The sequence below is a fragment of the Peromyscus eremicus genome, chromosome 7 (assembly GCF_949786415.1).
Source record: "Peromyscus eremicus chromosome 7, PerEre_H2_v1, whole genome shotgun sequence".
Lineage (NCBI taxonomy): Eukaryota > Metazoa > Chordata > Mammalia > Rodentia > Cricetidae > Peromyscus > Peromyscus eremicus.
In genome coordinates this window covers 43,431,748-43,454,738 of record NC_081422.1, presented here as the reverse complement: position 1 = coordinate 43,454,738, position 22,991 = coordinate 43,431,748, and the positions used below count along the sequence as shown (strand labels likewise).

General features: G+C 48.6%; 1 protein-coding gene across 3 annotated transcripts; it reads left to right on the top strand.

Annotated features, from left to right (window-relative positions):
* Positions 1–4,316: 4,316 nt before the first annotated feature.
* Positions 4,317–15,435, top strand: Htr3a (5-hydroxytryptamine receptor 3A). 3 transcript variants are annotated; one of them, XM_059266894.1, is made up of 9 exons: positions 4,317–4,383; positions 6,583–6,749; positions 7,837–7,881; positions 8,810–8,919; positions 10,532–10,701; positions 13,450–13,610; positions 13,952–14,162; positions 14,241–14,465; positions 15,137–15,435. In XM_059266894.1, the coding sequence occupies exons 1-9, from the start codon at positions 4,317–4,319 to the stop codon at positions 15,433–15,435; spliced, it is 1,455 nt and encodes a 484-aa protein (XP_059122877.1). The 3 variants fall into 3 exon arrangements, with proteins under 3 accessions (XP_059122877.1, XP_059122876.1, XP_059122878.1); XM_059266893.1 differs by having other exon boundaries at positions 15,119–15,435; XM_059266895.1 differs by having other exon boundaries at positions 4,317–4,390; positions 6,593–6,749.
* The last annotated feature ends 7,556 nt before the right edge of the window (positions 15,436–22,991 follow it).

The window sequence follows — 22,991 nt, the reverse complement described above, 5'->3', positions numbered from 1 at the left end:
TTCTTTCTTTCTCTTTTCATTTTTTAAATCTTCCTCTTCTTCTCTAGATCTCCCAGTAGCTTCCATTTCTTCTCTTCTCACTCCCACTGTGGTGCGGCCCCTTTTAGACAACAGGGGGCTCTTGATGCTTCCTCCTGACCTTCTGTCTTCAGATGGCTGCCATGGCTTGGGTGTGCACTGGAGCCCCACGGCGGAGCATCTAAGCAGGGTGATGAGGCTGTGGGAGTTGTCTGCTCCTTACTGATGAAACAGCTTCAGCAGTGACCCCAAATTCCTATGTCTGCTGAAGGCCCAGCCCTGGCTTATTGCCCAGTGAGGAGATGCCATCAGTGAGAGGCAGCATGCTGTCTGCAGACCTCACCATGCACAGGAGTGAGAGGAGAGATCCTGCAGCCATCTGCAGCAATTTTGCAGATGCAATGGTTCCCAAGCAGAGGTCAGAGGTAACCTAGGAGTTTTAGCTGGCCTCGGGGGAGGGCTTGCTTCCCTGCATCATGGCGTTTTTTTGAGTCCTCGGACTGGAAACCCAGGAGGCACCCTGGATCTTCCTGTCTTGAATTACCTTTCTGTGAACCACCAAGTCTGAGAACATTCACTCTGGGATTGTCTGCCTTGACACATTACTTACAATTTTGGGGTCCCCTATTTACCAAGTGTTCTTTTCTGCCACTTGGTCCCACTGCCACTCTCTCAAGACAAAATAAAATCTGTAGGTTGATTTTCCTTGTGTTTCTGAACGGTTACTTTGAAGCAAATGAATTTACAGAAGAGTAGCAAGAGCTCTGTAAGCTTGATGGACCCTTTTAGAACCAAATCCTGGTTTAGCACCCCTAGGAAGAGATTCTGCCAAGCAGTGTCACAGTGCAGTGTGCAGAGTTCATAGTGCATGAGAATGAGGAGAGGATTCAGCCCGACCAAGGCTTGTGTTTGTCTTTTAAGTATAATTTAGAGCCCCAGGGATGAAGCTCAGTTGGTAGAGTGTTTGCCTAACATGCATAAGGTATTGGGCTTGACCCCCAGTACCACGTAAACCAGGTTTGGTGGTATATGCCTATAGTCCCAGCACTTGGAAAGAGGAGACGGGAGTACCAGAAGTTCAAGGTCAGCCTCAGCTACAAGAGATCCTACCTTTAAAAAGTATGTTAAATTATTCTTGGGGCTAGGGATGTGACTTGGTTGGTAAATGCTGGCCTAGCATGCACGAAGCCCCGGGTTCCATCCTCAGCACTGTATGTAGCGGGTATGGGGGTATACACTTGTAATCCCAGAATCTGGGAAGTAGAGGCAAGAGGATCAGGAGTTTGTCATCATTGTTGTTAGCTACAGAGAGTGTTCTAGGCAAGCTTGGGCTAGATGAGACCCTATATAAAAAATAAAATAAGATAAAACAAAAAAGAAAGGAAAGACACTACAATTCAGAAGCCGTTTCCTTCTTACAATCCAGTCCACACTTGTATCCAATTTAAAAAGGAATTACAAAGAACACAAGTGTTTCGTTGTTAAAGTTTACCATGATGGATATAAGAAAACTTTGCCTTTAGTACAAAACAGGCAGGCGAGTTTTCACTTGCATCAGATTGGGGTGGGCCTCCTCCCAGCTGAAAGTTATACAACCTTTTACTCGGACAACTTTTGGGGAACATGGCTGTGTCTCCGAGAAGTAGATGTTTACCGGTTTAATTCATAAAGAGAAAAGAAACGTTTCTTTCAAGAAAACCGAATTTAGACAAAGGTATTGAAAATGTCTACAAAAGGATATTAAGCAAAAAAGGGAAGGGGGCTGGAGGGATGGTTCAGCAGCCAAGATCATGTACTATTCTTGCAGAGGACTTGAGTTCAGCTCCCAGCTCCCACTGGTGAGCAGCTCACAACCACCTGTTACTCCAGCTCCAGGGCACCCAACACCTCTGGCCTCTATAGGCGCCTGTACTCCCCACACATACATATACATACACATACAAATACACACAATTAAAAATAAAGTCTTTAAAAAATAAAAACACATTTGTAAAAGAAGGGAGGAAGGCTATGAAATTATATGTAGTATGGTTTGTTTATTTATTTATTTATTTAATTTTATGTGGATGTGTGTGTGCTTGAGTGTATGTCTGGACCACATGAAGCAGGAGCCTAAGGATGTGGGAAGAGGCATTAGACATCCTGGAACTGGAGTTACAGACAGTTGTAAGCTACCATGTGGGTGCTGGGAATTGAACCCAGGACTTCTAGAAGAGCAGCCAGTGCTCTTAACCACCAAGGTATCCTTCCAACCTCCTATTTTCTTAACTATACACTTTCTGGAAGGGACTCACAGAAGAACATACACCAAGATAATAACAGTGACTCTCTCTGGGGCAGTAAGCCTATGGATGTTTGCAATTGTTCTTCATAATTTTCTATAATTAATACTACATGCATTTATTATATCTAACAAAAATGTATAAAAATGAATATACATGACATTAAAAATATTTTTTTTACCAGGGTTGGGGTTTTAGCTCAGGGGTAGAGCACTTGCCTAGCAATGCAAGGTTCTGGGTTCGGTCCTCAGCTCCAAGGGAAAAAACGAAACAAAACAAAACAAAAACAACAAAAAATATTTTTTACAAGGCTGGAGAAATGGCTCACAGGTTAAGTATATATTGCTCTTGCAGAGGACCCAAATTCAGTTCCTAAGCACCTATGACAGGCATCCTGCAACTGCCTGGAACTCTGATTCCAGGGGACCCAATATCCTCTTCTAGACTCTAAGGGCACCTGCGCTCATATATGTACATACCCACCCACCCTCTCACACTCCCACCCATATATACATCATTGAAAGTAAAAGAGATCTTTAAAATATATGTACATTACTATTTTTAACTCTGTGTATATGAGAGGGAGAGAGAGGGAGGAAGGGAGGGAGGGAGAGAGAGGTCATGCTCTATGTGCATCCTGGGTAGACTGGCCTCAACCTTCCACGAGCTGAGGTTACATATGTGGATGGCAGTGTTTGATCCTTTTGCTTATTTTTTTTTATTTTTTATTTTTTTTGGTTTTTCGAGACAGAGTTTCTCTGTGTAGCTTTGCACCTTTCCTGGAACTCGCTTTAGAGACCAGGCTGGCCTCGAACTCACAGAGATCCGCCTGCCTCTGCCTCCCGAGTGCTGGGATTAAAGGCGTGCGCCACCACCACCCTGCTCCTTTTGCTTATTTAACTTTTGATTTATTTCTTATTTGTTGTCTCTTGAGACAGGGTCTCATGTAACCCAAAGTGCTCTGGAACCAACTGCAGAGCTCAGAGTAGCCTGAAACTTCCAATCCTCCTGCCTCTACCTTCCTGGGATTATAGGTGAGCGTCCCCTAGCCTAAGGCAAGTTTTTGTTTTCCTGTGTGGCCCTAGAGACTGAACTAGGCTTTGGGCATGCCAGGCCAGCACCATACCACCCAGCCATGTTCCCGACTTACGATGAGAATGTAATCACCAAAGGTCAGACACTTCATGATATTTGTTGAAGCTCAGAAGATCAGGCAAAGATCTGTAAAACGTATTTCGTTTTCTTCAATTCTTGGTGGCACTTGCCTTACGTCATCCTTCGTCACTCAGGAGGTGAAGTCAGGAGGATGGAAAGTCCAAAGCCATTCTCAGCTCCCTAGTGAGTTCAAGGACAGCCTGGGCTGCATGAGACCCTGACTCAAAAAACAAAGCAAAACAAATCAAAACGAAATTTAAAAAGTTTTTATTGAATGAGGATGAAGGAGCAGACCTTTAGTTGACTGCCCCCCCAATCCTCTCTGTTTGCAGAAAATGCCCAGTCACCTGCTTCACTAGGGGCATTATGTCACCTTGGGGAATCAAAGTGCCTGCTGCTGCTCCTGCTGAAGCCACCCCGACCCTCCCCTTGCTATACTTGTAAAGGGACACTAGTGACAGTGACAGCCCAGTGTACAGTCCCAAAGCTGTCAATCTGAATCTTTATTCCACAGATCCTGTAGGCCCTTTCCCCAAAACATTTCCTGGACAAGATGTGGCCAAGCCACCTACTTGAACGGGTGGGCTGAGCTCCCTCTCCTGACATCAGCTAGCAGACTCCCCTCCCCTTCCTCCCGCCCTGAAACCTGATCCAGCTGAAAAGCTGCTTGCTAGAAAACTTGGCGGCTCCCCAACTCTGGTGGCCCGGGAGTGCCAGGCTGCAGCCTCACAAGGTGCAGACAGCAGTTGGAAAAGCAGGCTGCCTGGGACATGAGGTTGGCAGAGGGTGTGCAGGCTGGCAGTCAGGGGGACTCACCCTGAGTGGCTGCTCCGAGGCCCTCCCACGCTTGGGAAGCTTGCCATGCTGCTCTGCATGCCGCAGGTGCTGTTGGCCCTGGTCCTCTCCCTGCTTCTGGCCCAGGCCGAAGGTAAGGAGTTTGGTGGGGAGGGGAATAACAAGCTGGGGTGGGGGATGGCCTTAGGTCTCCAAGGGCTGAAAGTAGGAGAGGCTGAAGCCACAGGAGGGCTGGAGGAGGGTTGGCTATCTCACTGCTGATGAGGGAGAAAGAGAAAGCGTTCTAAGGTATGAGGTCAGATTAAGTGGTTTGAGAAGTTGAGCTCAAGTGAGTCCTCTGCTGAGAAAGGGGTGGGGTGGTTTCTGTCTGTAAGAAATAAATAGGTGCTGAGAGGTTCCCATTCTCTTTGCCTTGCTTTTCAACTTATCAAATGGAAGCAGCTATGGACCTGTGAGCTCATTTAGTCCACTTTTTCTTCTTATAGCTACAGTCCAGAGTGGGAGAATAATGCACTCAGGGTCGCCCAGCTGGTCAGCAACAGAGTGGGTAGCAGGACCACTTTACGTTTTCTTTCTTCTGCTGGTTTTGTTGCTTGGGTCCTGTAGGCTTTCTCCTCCTCTAGGCTCCTCCAAGGCTCACCTCCAGTAATATTAAACTTCCCTGCCTTTCCTACCCAATCCTCTCCTGTCTGCCTCAGAAACAGGGTGTTTGGCCACATGGGTCCTGGGTCCTTCTATTGCCGACCACATTCAGCCCCACAGAAAGGTTCCTTTCTACACAGCTGTGTTGCAGCACCCTGGGGGACAGTGAGAAGGATGCCACCAAGGGGTGGGACTGAAAGCTAGGGGTAGGATGCTCTTTTCTGCAAGCTGGCGTTGGGAGAAGCAGGGTGCGTGGATCAGAAGCAAGCCGCATGTGGTAAGTGCTTTGGGTTGCCTTTCCTGAGTTGTTCTGTCCTTTCAGCTGATCTTGCTCTGAGGCCTGACTGCATTAGCTAGACACCCTCCAAACCCCCAAGAGTTTCCCAAAGCCCATCAGACCCTCCTACAAGCCTTGCAGAATCTCAGATAGTGGTATGGAATCTGGTTTGAATCTCAGTTTCTTAGCTAGCAGTGTACGCTCTTAACCCTCCTGAGCCTTGGGGATTCCTGTCTGTATAATGGTCTGTCTTGTTAGCTACTTTGGCAGGCTATCCTGAGATTGAATGGAAGACTTGTGTAGATGCTATTCCATTATTCCAAATAAGACTCAAAGGAAAAAAAAAAGAAAGAAAGAAAAGAAAGTCTCTTGGGACTGGCAATGTAGCTCTGTTGGTAGAGGCCTGCCTACATATCATTCATGCACACAGCCTTGGCTCCAATCCCCAGCACCATATAAACAAGGAGTGGAGGTATAAGCCTGTAATACCAGAATTTAGAAAGTGGAGGGAGGGGGATCAGAAGTTCAAGGTCCATCCTTGGTCACATAACAAGGTTCTAGGTGAGCCTCAGCTATGTGAGATCCTGCCTGAAAAGCAAAACACAATAAAACAAACTTAAAAGTAGTCTCTTGTCTTCCACTTCTCTTTGCTTGCCTCTGTCCTTCCAGACAGGAGGGGAGTTTATGGGGTAGGTAGATGACACACCAGAGAGGAATCTGCAGGAATGCCTTGTTGTCTGGTGACAAGCTTGTGGGAAGAATATGACACAGTATTATTTAATAGTAACCAGCCTTGTGGCTCCTGGTTTGCAAAGGACTGGTCCACTCTGGGCTGTGCCCTCTCTACCCAATGCATGCTGACTTTTATTTTGTTTAATGAAATACGGACTGCTTCACAAGTCTGCATGTCATCCTTGAGCAGGATCTTCCATAAGCTCTACGTCATTCCAATCTTAGTACATGTGCTGCTGAAGTGAGTAGGGCTTTCACATGTCACTCCTGCTTTCTGAGTTACTACTGCTGTTTTCCAGAGGGAATCTGAGGAATACTCAAAATTCCCAGAATAGGGCCAGGGCCTGGTGCTAGGTTCTTCTTATTTTTAAAATTACATTTTATTTATTTATTTATTATTATGATTGTTAGTATTGTATTAGTATTAGTAGTGTGTGTGTGTGTGTGTGTGTGTGTGTGTGTGTGTGTGTGTGTGTAGTCACACATATGCCTTGGCATGTATGTGGAGGTCAGAAGACAACTTGCAAAAGTCCGTTCTCTCAGGTCACAAGGGTTGATGGCCAGTGTCTTTACTCACTAAGCCATTTTACCTGCCCAGAGGATGAAATTCTATAATGGATTCTAAGCTGGGGCAAGAGAACCAGGGCTCCAGCTCCTTTGTTGAACTGTTCTCCTTTCCAGCCAGTCGGAGGGCGGCCACCCGGGCCCGCAACACCACCCTTCCCGCTCTGCTCAGGCTGTCTGATCACCTCCTGGTCAACTATAGGAAGGGGGTGCGGCCCGTGCGGGACTGGAGGAAGCCTACTACCGTGTCCATCGATGTCATCATGTATGCCATCCTCAACGTGGTGAGCTGCCCTCAACCTGTTGGGGGGGAGGTCAGAGAAGTCATGTGAGGCCAAAGCATCTACTGGGCCGTACAATGGGCATCAAGGACCCTAGTGCCTATGGCCTGGCATCATGACGGGGGACAGACTGAAGCTGCATCTGCACAGCTGCCCAAACCACAAACTTGGACCACCTATGTGCACCCTCTCCTAGATGTGGTCATCTCTTGCATGACGGACCCTGTCTCCCCATATCGTCTTTACACCCTTAGTTAGTGCCTTATGCAAGTCCCTTGAGTGGCAGGTGTCACTGAATTGGCAACAGTAGATAAAATGTCAACTAATAGATCATCAATTAACTAGTCAATAACTAGAGTGAAGTGGGGTGCACTGTTGAGCAAGTGAGGCTAAGCAGTGCATGGAGATTGACAAAAAGGTGATCGAAGAGCTGTTGGCTCTCTGCCTTGCAATGGGGAGGTGGGAACTGATTTCAAGGCTGCTTGGGCCACATGACACCCACCCCAATCACAACATTCAGAACATCTCTGGAAAGAACAGCTAAAGGCAGGTTGGTGTGCTGCTTCAGAAAGGAAGACCTGCAATTAGATGGGGGAGAGGAGACTAATCCCTTTTTTTATTATGTAGTTTTGAGTCTCTTAGCTTCATAACACAGCAGGCCATATATGCATTATATATATATATTATATATAATATATATATAGATAGATAGATATAATAAACAATGACAACAGAAAACATGCATAATTTACATATCTTTAGGGTGTTTTTTTTAAAAGTGTTTCATTGAGAGAGAGAGTTTTACCAGATTCCCAGGCTGGCCTCAAGTTCACATCAATATGCCTGCCTCAGCCCCGAGTATTGGATTATAGGCATGTACCACCACACTACACTATGTACCTTTGAACTTGAAAAGAAACCATTGCATTTCACTCTAGTTGTGTCTTCTTAACAGACCAGCTTCTCCTGGATGCCCAGTAGCCAGTTCATCCCCTTCCCCAGTCCATTCCTACCTCCTGCCTTCCCAGAAGACCAGCTCCTGTTGGGTGGTGTGGGTGGGACCACCTGTCAGCTCCCTTTCCTTTCCTAGGATGAGAAGAACCAGGTGCTGACCACCTACATCTGGTACCGGCAGGTGAGCAGACTACCTCTCACCACCTCGCTTTTTTGAGATGAGACTTCTCTACCAAGAAGGACATCCCCCTCTCAAGGAGTCAGAAATCTCAGCAGCCCCAGTGGAGGTTCAAAGGAATGGTAGACAGATAAAAGATCTAGGGGTCTGAAACGTTGTCATCTCAGGGCCAGGGCAAAATGGGTGCGGGACATCTTCCCAGCCCTCACCCCTGGTTTCTCAGATTCTTTGGAACATCCTAGACAAGGCTTCACTTCACTTTCATGTGAACAACTTCAATTGCTAGAAAGTTCTTCTACGCTAATTTGGATAACAATCAAAACTGAGAGATGGAGACAGGAAGAAGCCATCCACTTAAACCTGAGGACTCTGCCCTGGTGCCACATGTTCAGTTTTGACAGGTGCTGGTCACATTGGTACACAGATGTCTCAGGCTTTGACTGAGCTCTGGGGTTGGAGGTAAACCAGAGAGGCCTCCCTCCAGAGGCTCTGTAGACACAGCAGCATACACAGGTCTCTGTGGAATCCCTTCCCACGGCCATAGCCATGCTCTATCACCATGATACCCGTATGGAACAGAGAATGTAGCAGAAAATGCTGATCCTTTCAGACAGCTCCATTTCTGTCTCACTGAAGGATCCTTTAATTCAGAACACACCCTGTCTCGTGGGCAAGGAGCCAAACAAGAACAGGCTGCATGCTTCCCCAGAAGAGGCTGCAGCAGTCTGTGCTGTTATACATGCAGATGATGGAGAGCTGTAGAGGTGGGGGTCTCTCAGCCACCAGTGAGTGATGCGGGTCAATGCCCAGATTTCCCCCTGGAAGATGCCCACCTACTGCCTGAGCATAAGGGGTAGGGATATGTCTGATTTGCAGGTGACCCTCACCAAAGAGAGGGAGCTGCCCAGGACTGTTTCTGCTTCTCCCACAGTTCTGGACTGATGAGTTTCTGCAGTGGACTCCTGAGGACTTTGACAATATCACCAAACTGTCCATCCCCACAGACAGCATCTGGGTCCCTGACATTCTCATCAATGAGTTGTGAGTACTTTCATCAGAGTCGAGGGAGCTGGGAGGCTGGGACTAGAGAAAGCCAGGCACGGTGACAACTTCCTCTCTGCAGCCTCCAAATTGTCCCAGCCAAGCTTGCAGGCTGTAAGTCTAGTTAGCATTTGCTCAAGCTCTCCTTTACCCAATTTTCTCTTCTTTGATAACCCCCCCATCCCTTTCTTTTTCTACTGGATGCTACAACCTTATACTTCTTAGTTCAGGGGCCCCTATCATAGGAACAGAAGCCAGCAAGTGATGTCACACTGAGTTCTAATAACTAAATGGAGACAGCTGCATTTGTCAGAGGGGACTGTTACATTTTTTGAAAGGAGTGAAACACTGATGGCAGTCAATGCTCCTGGTCACAAAAGAGATTGGGAGCCAAGGAACATGTTCAAACCTCCCAAGCCACACATGTGCTGAACAGGCCACAATTGGCACCTCCGGTATGAAGTGGGTCCCATTAGCTTTTGTTCCCAGCAGCCCAACATGGTCCCATCGCCTTCAGCCAGCTGACTTTCTCCCCACCCTGCAGGTTCATCCAGGGTCCACCAACTGGACCTCTGAGTTCAAAGGCAAGGAAAATACGTGGGGGAAATACAGATAGAAAGGGGAAGGGAGGCTGGGGCTGTGACTCAATTGGTGGAGTATCTGGCTTGCATGCAAAGTGCCTGGGTTCCATGCCTAGTGTCAATAAACCCGATGTGGTGGCACAGGCCTACAATCCCAGCACTTGGGAGATGGAGGCAAGATTATCAGAAGTTCAAGCCCATTCCTGAGTACATAGAAAGTCTGAGGCCAGCCTGGACTACATGAGACCTTATCTAAAAAAAATTAATAATAATAGTAAGGGGAGGCACCAGAGGGATTCATGCAGTATCAACTGCACTCTCCAACTCCGTGGCATTCTCCTAAAGAAGGTCATTGAATTTGACTCTACCCTTGAATGCTCCAAATGGCACAAGTGGCAAGTGTTCTAGAAATTTCCTTCTGCCGTTTATCTTAGCTTCTCATCTTTCAGGCAACCCCACAGAAGGATAAAGACTAACCTTGGAGTCCAGGTTCAGTCAAGAGAATGGGCTGATTTCTTGTTGGATTTTCCCAGGCTCCCCTATTCTTACTTACGATCTCTGTTCTCTTCCCTCCTGAGATGACTGCTTTCACTTTGGGGGCTTCTAAAAATGGGAATCAAAGCAAAATCAGAGTCAGGGAACATATGATGCTGCCCTCCTATCCAATCACTGGCCATTCTGAAGTCAGCTCTATTCTATCTGGCGTGGGGTGGGTGTACAGCCTGGAGACAATTGGCTAGCTCCCTACAGCCAGTGGCTTATAGATTCATGGATTCCTTCTCTTCCTTTGAGAGCTAGGGGAGTTAAAGAGAAGCACCCTTTATTGTTCGGAGCATCACTTGGTAACAGTGGGTCGGAAAGCTGAGATGGCTAACCCCGGAAAATTAAGGCCAGACAAAATTTCTGGATTATCTTGCTGTCCAGACCCTCCCTGAATTTCTTTTCCTACTGGCCTACTCAAAGGATCTTTAGCCTCCAAGGGCAAGGGTCTGTCTCTTCAGCCCACAAATGGATTCCTCTTCCCTGACCAGTGTGGACGTGGGGAAGTCTCCGAGCATCCCTTATGTGTACGTGCATCATCAAGGTGAAGTCCAAAACTACAAGCCCCTCCAGGTGGTGACCGCCTGTAGCCTGGACATCTATAACTTCCCCTTTGATGTACAGAACTGCTCTCTGACCTTCACCAGCTGGCTGCATACCAGTGAGTACATGGGCTTGTGGGTGGGGCAGACGTTGGGGCTCTCAGGCACTTGGGGCCAGGAGCATTCTCTATGATACAGCCTCCCTCAATCAAGACACCACTTACTTTCTCCCTCCTTCTCTTCCCTTCAGCAGTCTCTTGCATTTGTCTTATTCCCTTGTGGTTCTGGGGATCTGACCTACGACCGTGCACATGCTAGGCAAGCACCCCACCACTGAGCAATATATCCTGCCACTTGTCTTTTTAACGCCAATGAGCCTCTGTTTCCTGTTCCTCCAGCTGGAGCCAATATTGCTGTTCTCACTGCCTCCCCTAGTTGTTACAAGGATTCATGTGACACTCAGCAAGGGACAGTTCTTACCCAGTATCTCAAAGTAGATCTGGCAGGAAATGTATCTCAGACCCACCCACTCCTCTTCACCCCTGAATTAAGCCAACACCTCCTGCCCAGGTGTCCTTATTCCCCTCCTCCCCTGGTCTTCCCCATGTACCACCCCCACCGTGGTTCAGGCTCCCCACAACAGCCAGTGAGCTCTTATTAAAATGCAAATCTGATCATGTTATTTAAACCCCTGAATGGCTTCCCAGTAGTCCTGGGACCCAATCCAAATCCTTGACCTGGTCCTGCCCACAGTGTACCACACCAGCTTCATCTGGTTTGTGCCAGCCCAGCTGCCTTCTTCTGGAGGCCTAGAGGTCTTGCCTGTTCTCTTTATCACAGGCTGTTCCCTCTCCTAAGCTACCCACCCATCTTCCTTCTCCTACTCTCAGCACCCCAAACACAGCCTGATCAACCCCTCCACTCACCGGATTATCCCTAGGTATCACCAGTGCCTGGGAGGACTTCCTCTAGCCCCCTAGACTAGCTATTTCTCGTGCAGTTTTTAAGAACCCTGGTTTTTCTTACTAACTTCATCGCTTGACAATACTTGTTCAGTCCATGTCTAATTTTCTCATGGGCATGATTTCAGAGAGTGGGAACATGGTTTCTGATCCACTCTTAGGCTCTCCAGCACAGTGTCTGGTCCTGAGAATTTTTATTGAGTGTGTGGGTGCCAGGTATTCAGCGGAGGGCTGGTGAAGACACACCGCTGGACTATAGGAAAACAGTCTGTCCCTTTCTGACCTGTTCGTTACATTAAACTTCAATTATGGGGGCTGGAAAGATGACTCAGCAGTTAAGAGTACTTGTTGCCCTTCCAGAGGACCCAGGTTCTGTTCCCAGCACCCACATGATCGCTCACAACAGTAACTTCAGTTCCAGGGAATCCAATGCCCTCTTCTGGCCTCCACAGACACTGCACACACACAGAGTACACAAATACACATGTCAGTGAAAACTCTCATACAAACAAAAATTGTCTCTAAATACAACATGACATGATAGAATCTTCCATTTACTTCTCTATGCATTTCAACCCACAGGTGTGTGCATGCACACACACACATGTGCTATCTATGGAGAGCACATATTGCATATCCTATCATATACTGCTACTTAATTCTTTTTATCAACCATGAATCCTGATCTTTCTCAAAATCAGTGTGTATGAGATCTTCCTCATAAATTTTAACGGCAATAGACTCATCTAGGTGTATCATTGTTTATTAAGTATTTTCTTGATGGATGGACATTTAGATAGTTTCCTTTATTTCCTTGGATGTGTGTGTGTGTGTGTGTGTGTGTATGTGTGTGTGTGTGTGTGTGTGTGTGTTGCTCACATATGTGGAGGTCAGAGACCAACTCAAGGTATCTTCCACAGTTGTTCCCCATCTTGTCTTTTTGAGGCGGGGTTCTCTCCCTGTTCCCTGTACTTGGCAGTTAAGCTAGGCTGGCCAGTGAGCCCAGGGATTCCACTATCTTTACCTCTCCCGAGCTGAGATGGCAAGTGTCACCCCCACACCCAGATTTCTTATGTGGCTTCTGAGGATCCAACTGAGGTCTTTGTGCTTGAACAGCAAGCTCTCCACTCACTGAGCCATTTCCTCAGCCCTTTTGCCACCTAAAAAATTGTTTTATATTTATTTTATTTTGTGTATAAGAATGTTTTGCTTGCATATATGTGTGTGCATCATGTGTGTACCTGGTGTCCACGGAGATCAGAAAAGGGCATTGGATCCTCTAGAACTGGAGTTACAGAGAGATGTGAGCTGCCATGTGGGTGTGGGGAACCAAACCTGGGTCCTCTGGAAGATAGATAGATAGATAGATAGATAGATAGATAGATAGATAGATAGATGATAGATAGATAGATAGATGGGGAATATCTGCGGTATGGTGTAATTGAGGATTTATTTTCTTTTCTTAATTCTTCCTCAAAGACAGGCAGTTCTATGGAATACAGAAGTAAAAATGTTGTGTTTAATACATTTCCTAGATGAGAAACTCTAACAAAGAAACATAGAAGACTGTTCGGAAGGGGTTTGTGAGTGTGTGTGGGTGGGGGGTGTGTGTGTAAGTGAGAGACAGAGACAGAGACAGAGACAGAAAGCTTTTTAATGGATGCTCCCTGTGTTGTTTTGCATGGTGCCCTCACTATAGGCTTGTGAGATAAACAAAATGTGTTCTATCACCGCACTTTGTACAGCTGAAGAAACCAGGGCTGAAGGTTAAGGGCAGAAGTCTGGCGTCTAGAGATCTGACAAGAAGGTTCCTTGGGTGTTGTCTGCACGATGCCTCATCTTTTATGCTTGAAGGTTCTATGCTTGAGATTCCAAAGCTTCTTTTGACCCTTTGTCTTCTCTTAGTCCAGGACATCAACATTTCCCTGTGGCGATCACCAGAAGAAGTGAGGTCAGACAAGAGCGTCTTCATGAATCAGGGCGAGTGGGAGTTGCTGGGAGTGCTGACCCAGTTTCAGGAGTTTAGCATGGAAACCAGTAGCAGCTATGCCGAAATGAAGTTCTATGTGAGTGGGCGTGGCTGTGGCTGGAGTGGCGACAAAGATGACTCGACCTCCACAATTGGGGTGGCATAAAGAGGCAACTGGGAAGGGCAGAGCAGCCCTGTTGCCAGCTCCAGATCCATACACATCCCGTGTAACTTCAGCAAAGGGAGACGGGAACACACCTGAAGCACTCCATGTTTGTCCTCAATGGCCACAAGCCTGGTGCCAGAGGAAGGATATGGGTCTGTTTCTCTCCCTCCCCAAGCCATCCAGGCTGGAAGTTCTATAAGAGAGGAGGCTGGGTAGGGGGGAGTGGTTCCTGGGTTTGCCCAGCCATCCCCAAGCTTCTATCTTGGTTCCAGGTGGTCATCCGACGGCGGCCTTTGTTCTACGCAGTCAGTCTCTTGCTGCCCAGTATCTTCCTCATGGTTGTAGACATTGTGGGCTTTTGCCTGCCCCCAGACAGTGGCGAGAGAGTCTCCTTCAAGATCACACTCCTTCTGGGATACTCAGTCTTTCTCATCATCGTGTCAGACACACTGCCGGCAACGGCCATCGGCACTCCCCTCATTGGTAAGGCCTCCCCCAGGCAAGAGTTCACTGAGATGTGGACTTGCTCCTGCCCTTAGTGTATCTCTTTCTCTGGCTCAGGTGTCTACTTTGTGGTGTGCATGGCTCTGCTGGTGATAAGCCTTGCTGAGACCATCTTCATTGTGCGGCTGGTGCACAAGCAGGACCTACAGCGGCCAGTACCGGCCTGGCTAAGGCACCTGGTCCTAGAGAAAACAGCCTGGCTGCTTTGTCTAGGGGAGCAGCAGCCCATGGCCCATAGGCACCCAGCCACCTCCCAAGCCAACAAGACTGAGGACTGCTCAGGTGAGAGGGAGTAGGGACAGACTCATACATAGTCTGGAGGCTGTGATATGCCAGGGATGCAGGACAGGACCTGGGAACTGGATACAGGGTAGAAGCAGAAAGATGCTTTATCCAAAGATGTCAATCAGACTGGAACCTCATTTCCCTTTTCCCTGTTTTTAAAAGACGGGGTCTCACTATGTAACCCTGGCTGGCCTGGAACAAACTATGTAGACCAGGCTGGCTTTCACAGAGATCTTTCCTGTCTTGGAAGTGATGGGGTTAAAGGCATGCACCATCAGGCCCAGCCAGGCCCTTTTCCTTTGCTTTCAAAGCCCTCATCAGCCTAGGTGAATGTAAGGTGGGAGTCCTGGAGGCTGAGCCCCATGGGCTGAGAAGGGCTCAGAGGAGCTCGGTGTGGTGGTTCATGCCTTGAATCCCAGCACTTGGGAGACACAGGTGGGCAGATCTCTGTGAGTTTGGTCCATCCTGGCCTACATAGTGAGTTTCAGGCCAGCCAGGACTATATAGTGAGACTCTGTCTGAAAAGAGAGAGAGAGAGAGAAAGGTAGAGTGTAACTGAGGAAGACACCCAATGTTGACTTCTGGCCTCCATATCCCACCCCCTTTGCCACAGCATTAGGATATCTCACTGGTCTCCCTTTCTTACCAAGGCTCACTTCTTCTTCCAGCCATGGGAAACCACTTCAGCCATGTTGGGGGACCCCAGGACTTGGAGAAGACCCTGAGGGGCAGAAGTAGCCCTCCTCCACCACCTAGAGAGGCCTCGCTGGCTGTGCGTGGGCTCCTGCAAGAGCTGTCCTCCATCCGCCACTTCCTGGAGAAGCGGGATGAGATGCGGGAGGTGGCTCGGGACTGGCTGAGAGTGGGACACGTGCTGGACAGGCTGCTCTTCCGAATCTACCTGCTGGCTGTGCTGGCCTACAGCATCACCCTGGTCACACTCTGGTCCATTTGGCATTATTCTTGAGTGAGCACAACCCGGCATGGTACATGGGACTGGTTAGGCTAAGGATGGAGGATTTCCCCTTATGTCCTTCATTCTGTTTCCAACACCAATTAGTCTGAGCAATCCCAAACCAGTGTCTGAACCCTTGGCCCCAAAATTTAGTGCTGAAAACCCATTCTGCCTCCCCCCCACTTTATTCCCAACCTCCCCACTATGGCTTTAAAGCATGATATCCTAGTTCAAGAGAAACCAAGTACCCTCTAACTTTACCCATCAACGCATTGGGCCTCGGTTTTCTTTGCAGTACTTCCTTGATTAAAGCCCTTGGAACTGCTCATTTCCACAAAATTTGGTTTTTGCTCAAAGAAAAACTAATCCTCTATCATAGGTGCCTGAAATTTCTGCATTCATTTTATCCAGCCCCTAATGCCTCTCTTTTCAGCTCACCTGTGGCCACTTCCCTAGCACTCAGCTTTGTCAGCCAATGGGGAAAGGAGGATAATAAAGCACAGTGATATCTTACTATCTGTCCATGGCCATTTGTATTCAGCTTTGGGAAAAGGCTGGATGATGGAATCACATGTAGTTTCAGTTGACAGATGCTTTCTGGACCAGGGAACTAGAGGGTGACACCAGAGTCACCATGATGAAACAGTAGGAGGTGGATCAGTTTGAAGGTCAAGACCGACCATTTATCAAATGAGAAGAGAGAGAAGAAGGCTTTCTGCAACCCACTGGAAAAATGCTGGAAGGATCCATGTGGGCCAACTCTTCTGGATTCATGGTCTCTAGGGAACAAGCTCACCCTGCCTGCAACAGAGCGCTACCGGGGAGATAAGACTTCAGCACCACGGCCAGCACCCTCTGGCTTGGTGCTTAGGAAACGCAGAAAGCAAGGCATGGACTGAGGCAGCTCCTCAGAACTCTTACTAGCCAGTGCCTGGCGCCCCTAACCAGGAAGTAGGACTCGGAGGGAGGCAGAGCTGGGATAATGCTCTTGGACATAACTTATCCTGGTCACCTGTCCTAGGCATCAGGGCTTAAGACACGCTAAGCAATACCCCCAACTCCACTCCACCCTAACAGGCATCTGTGGTGATATTATGTTCCCTAAAATTTTGTGCACCCTAATAAACTTAACTGGGGTCAGAGAACAGAACAGCCACTGGATATAGAGGCCAGAAAATGGTGGCAGTCACACCTTTAATCCTATCACTTGGGAGGCAGAGATCCATTCGGATCTCTGTGAGTTTAAACCACACTGGAAACAGCCAGGCATGGTGACTTACACCTTTAATCCCAGGAAGCGAGCCTTTAACCCCAGAAAGTGATGGCAGAATGCAGAAGGGTACACAAGGCATGAGGACCAGGAACTAGAACTGGTTAAGCTTTTAGGCTTTTGAGCAGCAGTTCAGCTGAGATCCATTCGGATGAGGACACAGAGGCTTCCAACCTGAGGAAACAGGATCAGCTGAGGAATTGGCAAGGTGAGGTGGCTGTGGCTTGTTCTGCTTCTCTGATCTTCCAGCATTCACCCCAATACCTAGCTCCAGGTTTCTTTTTACTAATAAGACCATTTAAGATTCGTACTACAGGCATCTAGGGAAAAGAATATTCTGTCTTAGTCTCAAGGTTCCCTCTGACACTTTAGCACATTCCTATCTTATCTGACACTCAAAGTAAAGCAAGGCAGAGGGGGACTAGACAACAAACGGCCAGGCTACAGGGACAGGACCCACCAAAAATGTCTGGGATGAGATCAAACAGTTCCATTACTTCTTAAGCTGCTCCATGGCAGCTAACAATGAGAGTCAATACAAACACTGGGAATGGTATATTCTCAAACCTCTAAACTGCAATTTCAGTTCATAAATCACCTAGGAGGCTGAGCAGAGGACAGAAATATGGGGCCTTGGGTTTTGTCACATCTGAAAGAGCCTAAGGCTGAAGAAGGGCTCACTGGTTTACCTTTTGTTAGCTGCCTCTCATCCTAGGATCCCCGTCATACAGAGTTCCTGGATTCTAACTAGCTGCTAGCTCCTCGGGTGAACTGGGATTGAGGTCTCATCATCACCTCTACCCTAGACACATGAGCTTTTGATATGACTTCAGAATTTCACTTTGATTTTTGTTTTGCTTGTGTGGGGATCAGGCTCTGTTACTGAATAGGAGAGTGTAGGACCTGGAGTTGCCTTTGGCTGAGCAAGAATGGGCAAGAGGTGGGGACAGTTCTTATTCAGAATAGGTCCTGCAATTCTTCACTTGGAGCCTGGTTTTAGAATCAAAATCTACCCCACCTACTAGGACTGCTGAGCCTAGTCACACACTATCAGAAGGTTCTCATGTCCCAAGCCACAAGGCTAGAAAGATGGACAGTCAATGCACCACTGGCCATTAAGTGGGTAGCTATTGACAAAGTGTTCAACCAGAGAGCTAGTAAGACACTCATCAGCCTATTGATTCCCCATCTCCCCCTTCTCCCCCTTCATTCGTAATCAATGGGGCGACAGAGCCCAGTACTGAGGCGGCCAATTATCCACCTCAGGAATGAGCTGCTGCATGTAACCTCTTCTGGTCCACTGGCCACATCCAATAGGAACATCGATCTGGCACCTACGCCATGATTCCCAGGGATGGGAAACTGAGGCCCAGTACTGGAGACTGTCTCCAGTGCACCAACTTCTCTTCATCAAAGCTAATCTTGGACTATGCCATAGGAGGTCCTTACTGGGTTTGGGGGACACCCCCAGTCATTTGCTTACTCCCTTCCTTTCATAACTAAAGTTTAGAGTGAGATAGCCCAAAGAGGCTAGGCTAGCCTCCAGTCCCTAATGTGCAGACTAAAGAGACAAGTAACCCAGGAATGGTGGCTTGCACCTGTACTCCTGGCACTTGTGAGGCTGAGGCAGAAGGATTACTGTTAGTTCAAGATCAGCCAGGCATATAGGAGATCCAGGTGAACCCAAGGGCAGTGAAGTTTAGTACAGAGAGGTTTATGCAATGTAGCCATGTTGGAATAAATCAGATAAGAGGGTACAGTGACCCTAAATTCAGGTTTGGGGTACTGACATGAGCTTTAGGAGTAAATGAAGGAAGATTTGTGGCAAGTGGCAGGAGGTATGAATAATTAACCAATCTTGGTCTAGAGAAGGACCTGCCTACTGCCACCCATCATTGCCTCATCTGCCAGGTCCTTTGCTTGAGGGGTCAAGGTGGCTCTCAGAAAATAATGGCTTCTCCCCCAGACGTGTCATCATCTAGGGTGGGAGTAATCTGAAGTAGAAAGACAAGTTAGACACTTCTTGAGTGACTACAGCCACAGAGGAAAGCTCTGGGCTCTAGGTAAGAAAGACCATAACAGAGTGAGGGCAGAGAACCAGCCTTTGGTTAGCTGTGAGGAATCAAGACCTTTTAGCACCAGCTTCTACAGGCCTGCTTTAGTCTACGTGGCTCCTGCCTCTGACCCTGTCCTAGGCAAACGGATAGGGTTCTGGTCTCCATGCCCCTCAGGCACTTCCTCGTCTCACCTCCCAAGTGCTCCTCCGCCTTTCCCCATCCACCTTGCTTTGTACAGTCTCCCCCAAACTCCATCAGAGACCGGGGAAGCGCTCCACAGCCCGCAGCCCGCAGCCCGCAGCCCGCAGCCCGCAGCCCGCAGCCCGCAGCCCGCAAGCCTTGGTGGATTGCCACTGGCTCCTAGGAAGGGAGTTGCTTTTGTTCCTGAAGTTGGCCACCTGTGCTCAACGACCTCCAAGGCATGCCCTAGAGTGGACACCTGGTAGCTTTCAGGAGAGCTGGGACAGGGAGGCTGAGCTTAGCAGCCAATGCAGGGGGGTTGTGGTGAGGGTGGAGGTGGGAAGGGGGTCGACAATGACGACGAAACTGTGAGTTCCCCCAAGCTAGCTTAGAGGGAAAGTTTCCTGGTGATGGAGCGAGCGGGAGTGCAGCTCAGTGTTCGCCAGCCAGCTTCTCCTCCCTCCTCCTCCTCCCCCAGCCTCCGAATCAATACGTTCTGAATCTAATCTAATAACAGAGATTTAACGAGGGGATAATGCGCGTGGAGCCGCCAGGCGCTTTGTGTCTCCTTTCAGGAGGCAGCTGGGGCCCATTATCTGGGGACAATGCCCCATGCTAATCACTCCCTCTGCCTCCCTCCGCGTGTTTGGGGGAGGGGGATGTTGGGCAAGAAGGGGCAGCTCCACTGACTGCACCGGAGGCAGTCCCACTGGTCCAGCCCACCCCACACAATTGCCCTGGCCTAACACCAACTCCTTGGCCTTCTGCAGCCAGCCGCACTGGGTACCCTGACCTGTGAGAGGTGGAGGGTACCCCACCAAGGCAAGCACGCGGCCACTAACCAGGCACCAGCTGGGACTTGGGTGGGTTTTTTTGGGTTTTGTCTTTCCATTTTTCTAACTTAGTCCTCTATAATTTAAAGCTGTTCCACTGAGGCTTGTGATGGCCAGCCCTGAGTGTCACAGTGTCCGGGTTAGAGATTTCAACTCTAGTTTTAGGGAATAAGAATACCCTGTCCTGAAATAGAAGCCTTGCTTCTCTCTCTCCCTCTCTCGGCCTCCTCCCCTCTCTCCCCCTCTCCCCCTCCTCCCTCCCTCCTCTCCCCCCCCCTCCCATTATATCTGGAAGTGCAGAGGTTAGACAGGAGGAAGGACTTCCTGGCAAGGCCGATGCTAACAATGAGTAGTAAATCAGGAGTCTGGAAAAGAACAAATCGCATCTCGTTTCCTATTAGCCTTTCAAAAATAGGACCTTTAGCTCTGTAGCTCCGGAGAGGGCAATCAAGGCAGAGAGGTCTACATCAGTTTTCTATTGGAGCTTTTGGGAGGAGGGAGCCCAGAGCTGTACTTGGGCACCCCACTGCTTACTGAAACATGTTTACTGAGAACAATATGCGCGTGTTGTGGAGTGTCAGACCCCAGGTATAAAATCTTTCACATCCTGGGTCTCCTTGTGTGTCCACCTACCCATCTGTGAAGTGGGGCTCACACAGTTGCCACATCATAGGTGTTAGGGGTTCTGTGATCCCAGTGAAGAAATGTTCAGGGAATCTACAAGGCTGTAGCAGAGTCGCCTGACTAGCATCATGCTGGCCCTTCTTGATTGGGTCAGGTCACATTTGGAACCAGTGAGCATTGATCCTGGCAAGTGGTGGATGGGGACCTTTGTCCTGCTTGTCCCATCTTAAGGACAGGGCTAGGCACTTACCTTAAGGCCAGGGAACTAAAGAGCCAGCCTGTGCCAAACACTGGTGTCCTTTCTGTCCCTTTGTCGTGTCTCACACTCACCCGCACACCTTCAGCTTCCTAACGGAGTTCCTCCACAAAACTTCAGCTCTGAGTTCCTGCACTGAGACTATGTGAGAGCCTTGCACACTCTAGGATCCCCTCCTGAGCCTGGCCGTGTCCCTTTGTAATGAGCTCTAAATCCACAGAAGAAAGAGCTTTGTGAGCATGGCATGTGGGACTTACAGGAACCCAGGAACTCACTTCCCCGAAGCTAGAGGAACTTCCCCAACTAAGGGTTCAGAAAGAGAAATATCCAGCAAGCTATTTGGCCAAGACCACTACAACCATGATTTCTAGATTCTGTCCACCAGGTGGCAGCAAAGCCCAGAAATTCTATGGAAAGTCAGGCACAAAGCATTTTATTGCCCCCTTTCCTCCTGCGCCTCCCAAATAAAGACCCCTACCCCTCACTAGTGGTGTCTGCAGCCCCCTTCCTTCAAGATCAGCCCTATCCTTTGGGCCAGCAATGAGGACAACATTCCTGAGCTCCAAGTATTCAGGCGGAGGCAGCTCCACTAACCACTCAGTCACAGATGTGCCCATGCTGAGCCCCATGCTCTGAGGTTCCTGCCTAGGCTCTGGCCATGCTCATCCTCTCATCCACAAAGATGGCTCTTCTAGTTCTCCCCCTTTCTGCACAGGTGATGAAGATGCTGGTGGCTGGTGATGTGTAAACACTGTTTGGCTCAAAGCTCTCTCAGCATAAGCCCTCGGAAGATTCTGTTTCTCTCTTCTGCCCAACTCCAGCCCATGCTGTACCAACTCGGAACCACTCCTCACAATCCTGGGGGAAAGGGGCTGGGGGGGTTGATGGGCACAAGTACTTGGAACAGGTCAGCGGGTGGGTAGACAGGACAAGTGCCTGGGAGACATTTATTTACCCCAGGCTTGGCTCAGGGAAGGACTGAGGAAGACATGGCTGTCCTAAGCAGGCCTTTCAAGAATCCATTCCTTTACTTATCAGGACAACAAATACAATGTCCACAGTGTGGCTACTGCCATGCCCTCCAATCATACCCCCCAACCCCCGACAAATCATCAACTTACTGCACCTGCGTGTAGTCAGTCCTTGTGAACTGAAGTTCCCTGAAAAGGCCACATCTGTGTTGAAGATTTTGCATATTAATTGACCGATTAGAACATCCATGAATGTGGAGACTTGGAATGTTACAGATCCAAAGCTAAAATTACCATGGGCTATCTTTAGTACCCATTAGTAGGCATTGATTACCCATGTCTGCATCGAACCTAACAGCCTTCTGACTATTAGGTAAAACCAGTGGAGTACCTTAACAGCCCACGCATGGGCTTCCAGTATCCAAAGCTAAGCCGGTCATCAGATCACACAGTACCTTTAGCCCTATAGCAAAGACGTCCCTGCTTTACTGGAACCCACCTACCTGCTACTCCCACAGCGTAGTTGGTAAATGCACTAAGCGGCATTCGTGCTGTGGCTGGAACTATTTCCACAGTGGAGCAGGTCACCCAGGACAGCCTGAATCCATATTGCTGGCCACAGCCTCTCATATGTGGCTCAGAATAAACCATCTATTTCCACTGCAATGAAAACTGTCTTTTGTCGTTGTTGCTGCTGCTCTTGTTTTGCGGGAGGGGGTTCATTTGTCTGAAAAGTCCAAAATGGAGCCACGGGGCTGAGTGCCTTCTGGAAGACGTAGGAAAGAATCTGCTTCCTCACCTTTCCCAGACTTGGGCCACCAGTGCTGACTGTGGGACGTTCTTTCCCACCTTCAAAGCCAAGCTCCAAATGTCTCAGCTCAGCTGATATTGATATTCACCTCCCCAGCTCCCCCCCCCTCCCTATATCTCTACCTCCCCCTCGGTCTTACCCTTCCTGAGTTTTCCTGTTTCGAATCATCTTAGTGAAAGAGTTCGATTTTTAATTATGTGCATGCATCTGTTTCTGTAGGGGAGCATGTACATGTGTGTGCAGGTGCCTGAAGAAGTCAGCGCCATCAGATGCCCCTGGAGCTGGAGTTCTAGGCAATTGTGAGCTGCTGGGTAGGGTACTGGGAACCAAACTCAGGTCCTCAGGTATAGCAGAAAGTGCTTTTAATCACTGAGCCCTCTCTCTAGCCCCAACACATTATCCTTTTTTCTTTCTTCTCTCTCTCTTTCTCTCTCTCTCTCTCTCTCTCTCTCTCTCTCTCTCTCTCTGTGCATGTGTGTGCAAGTGCATGTGCAGAGGCCACGGGTCGACACTGGGTATCTTCCTTAGCTTCTCCCTGAACCTGGACCTCATGGATTTGGCTAGGC